Genomic DNA, 10,427 nt, shown 5'->3' with positions numbered 1-10,427 from the left:
TTGGACAAGTGTCTGGGTACCTTGGGTGCCTTCTCGGTCTTCAGTTTCCTAACCAGCTCGCCCTGCTGGGAAACACGGGTGAATGGGCAGGAGGCGGAGTCTGATGATGGAGTGGGCGCAGCGGGGGCAGAGGTGGGAGGAGCCATGCCCGGCTTGTAGTCCATACCTGTCTGCTGCTTGAACTGAACCTGTGTAGAGAGAGACAGCAAGAGTAAGAACAACTAAAACATCACTAAGTACCCCAAATACCTTAACGAGTTATGTTATGTTACGTAAGTTTGAGTTTCTTTCCACCTTCTGTGCAATTTTGAAAACAAGCAAGACAGTGGTCATGAAGAACGGGGACATATTTTAGGTCTAGGACAATTGTCCTTGAACATGGCTGCGTCTCTACCTGGGACACTGGATGCTCATTTTAGCCACTGGAGGGCAAACTGAGCCAGGATTAGTGAGATAAATTCAGCACCAGCACATGTGTGCAAATGTTGACAATATGACCACCAATGTTATATTTCATAATTAAATAGCAAGAAATACCAGCTTACAAAAAAAAAGGGAGAAAAAAGTTTTAGGTTGGAATAAGCGGTGGTGCCAGCAGGTGAAGTTCGGTCGAAAGAAAATAGTTCCTACATGAAAGTGCTCTCAACAAGGTCTGTGGATTATCTTGAGTAATCGGGTCATGATTTCTGGAAAGAATCATTGCTGAGTGCCATCCAGTTCCATTGTATTGGAGAGAAGGCAGGATTCTCTAGGGCTGATGTCTCCAAAACTCAGGCAACTAATACAAAATGATCTAGATCAGGGGTCGGCAATTCCCCCCCTCCCCCACCCAATATTTTATTTTTCAATTTTTCAGAACATCAAAAAACAAAAAACAAAAACAAACTCAAAAAAAGAAAAAGAAATAACATACACATATCAACATTACAACATTACAAAGTCGTGCTATCAGCCAAATAGTCTGCTTACGTGCTTGTAATAGATGTGCATAGGATCCCACGTAAAGCGTCCCTGAGAGATTAGCTGGGCGGGTTACCCGTCTCCCCTAACCTCGTCCAAGTGGGTCAGAAACGGGTCCCAAATACTTGAAAATTTGTTAGGCGAGTTGGTCCTCAGGGACCTGAATCTCTCCATACGTACAATTGAAACCATGTCCATTAGCCACAGTTGAAAAGGAGGGGGCGAGGGAGACTTCCACTCCTTCGTGTCTTGGCGACAATCAGAGACTGTTGCACAGCTGTAGGGAGGACCAGAGAGGATTCCGAGCAGCCAAAGATGGCGAGTTCCGCCTCTGGTTGAAGGGTTATTTTATAGGCCTTACAGCGGGGACACACCGGTACGCGGAACTTGCGCGTATGCGCCGCGCAGCGCACCTCCGCGCAGAAGGCGCTTAAAGTGTCCACACAGAGAGCGCAGCTCACTTTGCGCCCTCTGCTCGTCCGCTATATATTTTGCCCCAGATCTACTGTCTTTGTTATCATGGGTAGTAAATAACGACATAAATATATAAAGTAATATGTTTGGGATAACTGTTAATGGCTACTTTCGGTATTATAAAATGCAATTGCATCATATTTAAGTCTGTTCTCCTCCCGTTTTCCCAGTGCGTGCTGTTGTAGAGAGAAGGCGAGTCCTAGCTCTCTACTTGTTGCTCCGCAGGCAACAAGCCCCTAGAAGCTGCTCCCCCTCTCCAACTGCTCTTTCTCTCTTTTCACACTTCCAAAGGGGCAATCAGCAACGTAAATAAACATTATTTCACTTTGAAATTGGTTTTATTTGACGAATGTCCGGTTTCGGAGTTCCTGTCTGCCCTGATCTGATCTGCTTGACAGAGTCGCTCACGGGCGCAGACGGCCGCGCAGGAAAATAGAAATCCAGGCTGAGTTGCGCGCCCTGAGCGTCCGCTGAGCTGAGCTGCGCGCAATTCGGTGTGGACTGACAGATCTGTTAACATGATGTCCTAATGAAAACTGGCTGCGCACAAGGTCGCGAATGGTCGCGCCACACAGCTTACGTGCAGGAGACGCGTGCGGTGTGTTTTCACCTTTAAGGCAAGCAACTGCTGAACGGCCTTGTCCACTTCGTCCTTGGGGGCCTTGGCGGCCTTTAGCAGGCGAACAGCTTCACCCTGAGCTAGGATGCTGGAGAACACGTCAGCGTCAGCGGCTGAAGGTGAGGCTGGTGCTGGGGCAGCCTGGGCCTTGGCAGGGGGGGCAGCCTGGGCCTTGGCAGGGGGGGCAGCCTGGGCCTTGGCAGGGGGGGCAGCCTGGGCCTTGGCAGGGGGGGCAGGCTGAGGAGGGAAGCAAAGTACATTTAGAAAAGGGGAAAAAGGACAAGAAGTGTGCCTACGGGTGGGTTTCAGGGAGAACATCCAAACTCCACACAGAAAGGACCTGGGACGGACCGGGGTTTGAAACCGGGACCTTCTTGCTGTGGGGCAACAGTGCTAACCACTAAGCAAAGTCTAAATCCAGGCTCAAAACCTTTTTTATTTTCACTATCATTTGGTCGATGTTAGATTTTCAGTTATTGGGAGTGTCTTTACAGACTAAGGTTAGGCTAGCCTAGCACTAGCTCGGGTTCCTTGCCGATAGGAAGTATGTTTTCTTGTCCTGTTTGTCTGGGCTGTATGCACTTGAATGTTCACTCATGTTGATCTTGTCTGTGTGTGAATGAGTTTATCTGTTGTGTCTATCTACAGTAGGTGTATCTGTTGTGTCTATCTACAGTAGGTGTATCTGTTGCGTCTATCTACAGTAGGTGTATCTGTTGTGTCTATCTACAGTAGGTGTTTATCTGTTGCGTCTATCTACAGTACCGTAGGTGTTTATCTGTTGCGTCTATCTACAGTAGGTGTTTATCTGTTGTGTCTATCTACAGTAGGTGTTTATCTGTTGTGTCTATCTACAGTAGGTGTTTATCTGTTGTGTCTATCTACAGTAGGTGTTTATCTGTTGCGTCTATCTACAGTAGGTGTTTATCTGTTGCGTCTATCTACAGTAGGTGTTTATCTGTTGTGTCTATCTACAGTAGGTGTTTATCTGTTGTGTCTATCTACAGTAGGTGTTTATCTGTTGCGTCTATCTACAGTAGGTGTTTATCTGTTGTGTCTATCTACAGTAGGTGTTTATCTGTTGTGTCTATCTACAGTAGGTGTTTATCTGTTGTGTCTATCTACAGTAGGTGTATCTGTTGTGTCCATCTACAGTATTGGACCCATCACTCACTGTGTTGCAGGAGGCCTGGCTCTTAGTTAGAAAGACTCACTGTGTTGCAGGAGGCCTGGCTCTTAGTTAGAAAGACTCACTGTGTTGCTGGAGGCCTGGCTCTTAGTTAGAAAGACTCACTGTGTTGCTGGAGGCCTGGCTCTTAGTTAGAAAGACTCACTGTGTTGCAGGAGGCCTGGCTCTTAGTTAGAAAGACACTCACTGTGTTGCAGGAGGCCTGGCTCTTAGTTAGAAAGACACTCACTGAGGCCTGGCTCTTGCTCTTGGATCCAGCAGTTGGCATCTCCTTGGTGTGTCCATCAGGAATATAGAGCAGAACACAGGGACTCTCCTTACAGCTGTTAGGACTACAAATATACACATCAGGAATATAGAGCAGAACACAGGGACTCTCCTTACAGCTGTTAGGACTACAAAGATACCCATCAGGAATATAGAGCAGAACACAGGGACTCTCCTTACAGCTGTTAGGACTACAAAGATACACAACAGGAATATAGAGCAGAACACAGGGACTCTCCTTACAGCTGTTAGGACTACAAAGATACCCATCAGGAATATAGAGCAGAACACAGGGACTCTCCTTACAGCTGTTAGGACTACAAAGATACCCATCAGGAATATAGAGCAGAACACAGGGACTCTCCTTACAGCTGTTAGGACTACAAAGATACCCATCAGGAATATAGAGCAGAACACAGGGACTCTCCTTACAGCTGTTAGGACTACAAAGATACCCATCAGGAATATAGAGCAGAACACAGGGACTCTCCTTACAGCTGTTAGGACTACAAAGATACACATCAGGAAGATAGAGCAGAACACAGGGACTCTCCTTACAGCTGTTAGGACTACAAAGATACACATCAGGAATATAGAGCAGAACACAGGGACTCTCCTTACAGCTGTTAGGACTACATACTACATACACCATAGTACAATCAATACATCAACATAGCTGGACAACACAAAGTAGTAAAATGAATACACACACATACAAATGGTAAGACAGTGAACAGACAAGAGCCAGGTTCAATTTAGTGAATGAGCATTGCTCTCTTCTACTACTCCGTGCTGGCCTAGGGCGGCGCAATAGCAGCCTTATATGTCCCCGGCTTCCGGTTAAGTCCACATTGCGTCCACAGCAGCAAGCACATCAGAAGGCAGCAGCCGAAATATCCAAACTTTTTTACAACGATCGCTAACATCAGCTACACTAACGTTAGCAGACGTTATTAACAATGGGTTATTCTGGAACACATTGTGCCGTCCGTGGCTGTCACAATACACAGAAACGCCTGAACGAGTGGTTGGATCGACAGGGTTTTGAGCATCAGCACACATGATGCATATCCAATACAATCTCAAGTTGCAGCAAGGGTATAGACTGTCATGAAATGGACCATTTTCACACAGCCATTTTGGAGAAATTGATAGTCAAAGTCTCAATTCTGACCTTGAAAAAGGTGTTTCTTCTGACTTTCTAAGTACTGTAAAATCACATAGCTGCATAACCACAGACCATGACTGACATATTTGTGTACACTACACCCCTGGGTATAGACTGTCATGAAATGGGCCATTTTCACGCTGCCATTTTGGAGAAATTGATAGTCAAATCTCAATTCTGACCTTGAAAAAAGGTGTTTTTCGACTTTCTAAGTACTGTAAAATCACATAGCTGCATAACCACAGACCATGACTGACATATTTGTGTACTGTATTGTGTGACTGGGTTTCCATCCAAATGTATTGCAACTTTTAATCGAATTTTCAGAAAGTCGGCAAAATAAAATGCGAAACAATGCGCATTTCCATCCACTGCTATTTTGCGAATTATAGAGCTGTCAATCACCTCGTGTTTGAGGCTGTCTGAGCTGCTGATCAGCTGCTAGACTCGATATACAGCTCTGTTAAACACATCTAACGTTATTAATTTAAAGTTTCTTGATGATCTACAAGTAGACAAAGGTACCATAACGCCATTTCTGGATTACCAGGTGCGACTCGGCAAACTAACGTTATAATCCCAAACCCGATCTCCCAAAAAATTGTAAAATAGCAACGTTTGTGGACCAAAGTTGCTATGTTACAATTTCGGCTCCGAAATTGTAAAATGGTAATCCACGGAGCAGATAGTAAGTGAATACAATTTCTTTCAAGTCTAGAAGTGAGTCGCCTTAAAGTTAATATCCCAGTCTTCTTCTGTTTACCACGGCGGGTATTGTGCTGCGTATTTACCATGATTTACCGTGTGTAGCCCCATTGTGTGGAGGCTACACTGCCGTGCAGTGATCAAGGCAAACTGTGTTGTTTTTGAATGGAGAGACACCTAACGTTAGTCTGGCTGACTGTGACAGAGGAGAGGACTGTAACCTAACGTTAGTCTGACTGACTGTGAGAGAGGAGAGTACTGTCACTGTAACCTAACATTAGTCTGACTGACTGTGACAGAGGCGAGGACAGTAACCTAACATTAGTCTGACTAAAGCCGTTTTCACACATGCGTACAGGAACATTGCCTGTAAATCAATAACGGCTATTTCCCGGAATTTCCCTTCACACCTGAGGGATCACATGTGTAAAAATAGCCGTGAAAGAAGCTGTATTTTGGGGGGCGGCAAAACTCTGATGGTGAAATAAGTTTGCTTGTCACCCAATAAATCACACTCGTTTGACTTAAGAGGGCATGTATGTTGTATCCTTCACATTCGCTAACCAGTCTTTGAACTGAAATCTTTGAAGAAGTTGGGATCCCTGTCGGAGAGAAATAGCCTGGTTTATCCGTTCACCTGCGTCGCGTTGAAGCACTTTTTACAGACTGGCTTCGTTTGATGTGTCCAGGGGCTTGCCTTCGCTGTCAGCAATGTAAGCAAAATACTTCCACATTTCGCTTCGTGCATCTGCTTTCTCTACAAGCGTTGGGCAGCTTTGCAAGACTCTCAGAACAAGCCGCTGCCATTTTCGCTGTGTCTGTCCTGTGTGTCGGGCTGCTGACTGAGGAGGAGGACGACTGAAGGACTGGCCAGAGAGCGAGCAGAGAGGGGAGGGGGGGAAATCGGCACGCCCACACATGAAGCAGACATACCGCTCTTATCACAAGGTTACAAGTGGTGAAATGTCCGCGATGACGGGGGCGCGCTTATACCGGAAAACAACTTTCACACATGAAGGCATTACACCGCTTTCTGGTCATTTCCCGGTATAAAGCACATGTGTGAAAACGGCTTAACTGTGACAGAGGAGAGGACTGTAGCCTAACGTTAGTCTGACTGACTATGACAGAGGAGAGGACTGTAACCTAACGTTAGTCTGGCTGACGCTTCGGAGCTTTTGAGATTGTTCATCGCGTTGCCGTCCACCGCCATTGATTCCTCAGAATACGCTATAATCCTGCCTGTAGTTACGTTCGGCCATTTACACATATTATCTTCCCATGTGTCCACTGTCAACGGGTGTGGGATAGACACTCTTTCGTTAGACAGGAGACTCGGAGAATGACCCCAAGTTTGCATTTTTCCGGCGGTCGCTATGGCTACTACGCTAGTATGTTACACTTCTCTGACTGTATTCACAAACAGCGGAAGAGACAGACATATCGCGGCCGAGTCCGGAAGCAAACCGGAAGTGCCCAGGAAACTTGTCTATAGTCAAGTCGCCATTGAGCAAGGCACATGACCCTCAACTCCAGTAGAGCTGCTCATTAGCCAACAGCAGAGGACTGTGGTGTGTGTGTTGTGTGTTTGATTGATTGATTGATTGATTGATAACTTTATTGATACAATAATAGCAGAATTGTGCAAGACAATACAACAAAAAATATTGATCAAAAGGAATAAAACACAATAAAGCCCAAGGGCTTGTTTCCATTGGTGTTGTGTGTTGTGTGTGTGTGTGTGTGTGTGTGTGTGTGTGTGTGTGTGTGTGTGTGTGTGTGCGCGTGCACTGGGCAGCTCCCATTGTGAATGTGAGAGAGAACGAGTGATGGAATTGAGAATGAGGCTCCGTCACCTTAAATAAACAAATCACCAATGTGCCCTCTGTCCATGGCCTCACCTGATTGGCTCGTAGGGCTGGTCGCAGATGTAGAAGCCCCGCCTCTGGAGCTGGATAACGTCACCTTTCTTCAGGTTCCTCAGACAGGGATCACCCAGCATCCTCTCCTCCACCTGGGAGAAAGACAGACAGAGAGTGAGTGAGACAGTGATGGAAAATATAAGTTACTATTTGAATGAAGACAGTCATCAGATCAGGGCCGCCGCTCCCTACACACGCTGAGCGTAGGGCACCAAGTGTCGCCTAGGGCATCATCCAGAGCAGCAATACCACGGTCAAACAGACAGTGCTGTGGATGCCCCGCAGTTTGGTAATGCCCCTTCTAAAATTAACTCTACACACGGCCAGTTTGGCATTTTTGAACTGGCCACGGTGCCCCCTCGTCACCAGTCATGCTGGACATCAGTACAAGTGCGAGATTCCTCTCATTCCCGCAAATATGTAACGTAGCCTACGTAAATACAGTGTTGTGTAGTGGAAGCGACCATCTTGCTCTATAATGACCAGAACGGGTGTTGTTCAAACTGAACATTTATTTCTTAAATAAATAATAATAAATAATTTCTTATAAATGTTGATGTTATGTGAAATTACATTACATTAAAATGTATTATAATTTATAGACGATTTACATTCTAAATTTAAAGTAAATTCTCAAAATAATAAAAACGTTATTAGAACTTTTATGAAAAACGTTTATTATAGTTACATTTAGAGTTGATTGGGAAAAAAGCGTAAACATTTTCAAGGGGAAATACACCTTTCTGACAGAAAGTGTATGCAACACAAGGTGCGTAGCCCTAACCCTACCCATAAAACCCATTCTCATTCAGAGATCTTGAGGTGAGAGGTCAAGGGAGCCCTTTGAAAATGGCCATACCCAATTTTGCCTAACTTTGGAGCATGGTCTGAGGTGCATCATGCTAGCTTTAAAAATGAGCCGGCCACAGCCTCTGAAAGACGGTCATATCAGCCACCTTTTTTGGGGGGAAGAAGGGGGGGGTCAAATCCATGGTGGGCCAAAACAAATGGGGGGGGCGGGCCAAACTTGGCCAAATTGGTCAGCCATCTGTGAGAGCAAGCTTACGGTCAAGGCGAAACACCCAATGTGAGCCTACAAAGAACACACATCCAGCACATACTGCTGTGTGGTCAGGGTGCACTGCAGACCTTGCTTTCTTTGTTAATGTATTGCTTGAAGTCCTCCTCCTTGGTCAGGACAGCTTTGGAGATGAGGTGTTGGTAGTTGATGCAGACGGTGGGCAGCAGGGGGGCGCTGGGCGTGTCGGCCAGCCACGTGATCTTCGTCGTCTTCTTAAAGTCCGTGTTGTCCAGGTTGAGACGAGCCTCCATGGACAGAACCTTGCCATCAGCGTCCCTGTGTGGTGGTAAAGGGTAGGGGCATGAACTGTACAGCTGCACAAGGCAAACACTCGGCTGTCCTCTGGGCACTAACTGACCTCTAATTATAAAAATGTCAGAATACAGTAGTGAGATGTGTCCTCAATCCTCATTCCAGTAGGCCATGTGTCAAACCCTTCACTGGTCTACACTTACTTGTTGATCTTGGTAATGATGAGGTTGCCCCAGTTGATGAAGGTGACCATCTCTCCCTCGGAGAAGGTCTCAGCATCTGCCCCTTCAACCAGAACCCGAGGGCCGTACCAAACCTCCTTCATCCCCACCTCCGCATTCTGGATGGACACATGGACAGCCTCAGTACATTTATTTCAGTATATTTAAACACAACTCTTCCTGCTTTCAAGTAAAATATATTGGGCCCTATCGTCGCAAAAGCGGTAATTTAGCATTTGCATGGTTTAGCGCTGTGCGCAATGCAAATTGGGGGCGTGCACAAGTGCATGCCTGTTATAATTATACTGGACATGCATGGGGTAGGCATGCCACATGCCAAACCAGGCGTTTCGGAGCAAAAATGTGTTGACAGATGGCATTCTCCTATCATCAGCAGCGCACAATTACTTTGTGCTAAGAGCTTTGAAAAGCACCTCTTACGCGCTAAAATACCCGCTGCGCTTGAGCGCACCATAATCTCCGCGTTGCGCAGAAACGTCATTACGCACGGACGTGCCACGCCAGGACATCAAATTCTGCTGCTAAAATTGGGTAACGAGCAGATTATTCAGTGAGGCAATCAACTATAATTCACTGAGAAACTTTTATCACATCACAAAGGGGTTAATGGGAAATTAATTGAGAAAACCTGGACATTGTAGCCTACTCGCAATATTATTGTCAATCAAATGTCCGTTTCCCCGTTGCAAACACGTTTGTATTGTTCCACCCCAGTCAACAAAATAACCAGAATTGCATCAAATCACAGATGTTTTAAACAGGTATATGATGTGATGGTGTCTTTATGAGATAGGAATAATATATACAGTCAATACTATCCAAATTATGCATGGGGAGAATTACAGCATACTATGCCTCACGTAAACTGTATTACAGGGACTGCAAGACGGGAATCCGATTGGTTTGATTTATGTAACGCCCAGGCATTGCCAGGCCACACCTGTGAATAATTCTGCTGGTTAACACCGCCCAAATCCTGTTTGCGCCGTCCATAAATGATTTGGCACGCCTCCAATCTGCGCTTGCACCTGTTGTTGTGATGAGTTACGCTCCCCCTTGAGTATTGCATCCCCCACCATATATTGGGGCTGTGTGTGTGTGTGTGTTTTGATACTTTTGTGATTAATGGAACCAAAAATGCTTGATCTGATTTGGTGGTACCTTTGTATGTGAAAAAGTGATGATTTGATGCGCTTTGTTGAAAACTGGGGTAATTTGTCATATAATTTGCATTAATTATTGCAATTACAAATTGATAGAGGGACTGCAGAGCAGGATCAAATCCCCTGTGAGAGTGAGAGGGTGAGGGAGAGAGATGTATAACCTTGGGGTGTTTGGCTGCCTCCTTCATCTGCTCCTTGGCTTCTGCCACGGAAACGGGAACCACATAGGAGCTGGACAGAGCTGTGTATCTGGGAGCGACCGGGTCAATAACCTAACAGAGAGAGAGACACACACACACACACACACACACACACACAACAGAGACACACAGACACAGAGCGAGAGAGACACACACACACACACACACACACACACACAGGCAGA

General features: G+C 45.8%; 1 protein-coding gene across 4 annotated transcripts in view; it reads right to left on the bottom strand.

Moving 5' to 3' along the window:
* Window positions 1–10,427, bottom strand: part of eprs1 (glutamyl-prolyl-tRNA synthetase 1) — a 65,608-nt gene that overhangs the window by 15,065 nt on the left and 40,116 nt on the right. For 2 of the 4 annotated variants that reach the window (XM_083650966.1, XM_083650969.1), the window contains exons 13-19: window positions 10,204–10,314; window positions 8,841–8,977; window positions 8,454–8,661; window positions 7,284–7,396; window positions 3,472–3,574; window positions 2,045–2,290; window positions 21–188 (exon numbers count right to left, since the gene is read on the bottom strand). In XM_083650966.1, coding sequence (XP_083507092.1) covers window positions 21–188; window positions 2,045–2,290; window positions 3,472–3,574; window positions 7,284–7,396; window positions 8,454–8,661; window positions 8,841–8,977; window positions 10,204–10,314 — 1,086 coding nt within the window. The remainder of the gene's footprint in view (window positions 1–20; window positions 189–2,044; window positions 2,291–3,471; window positions 3,575–7,283; window positions 7,397–8,453; window positions 8,662–8,840; window positions 8,978–10,203; window positions 10,315–10,427) is intronic. The other 2 variants (XM_083650967.1, XM_083650968.1) reach the window with 2 other exon arrangements.

The sequence above is a fragment of the Poromitra crassiceps genome (genome assembly GCF_964638095.1).
Source record: "Poromitra crassiceps genome assembly, chromosome: 14".
Lineage (NCBI taxonomy): Eukaryota > Metazoa > Chordata > Actinopteri > Beryciformes > Melamphaidae > Poromitra > Poromitra crassiceps.
This window is presented reverse-complemented; position numbering and strand designations above follow the sequence as displayed.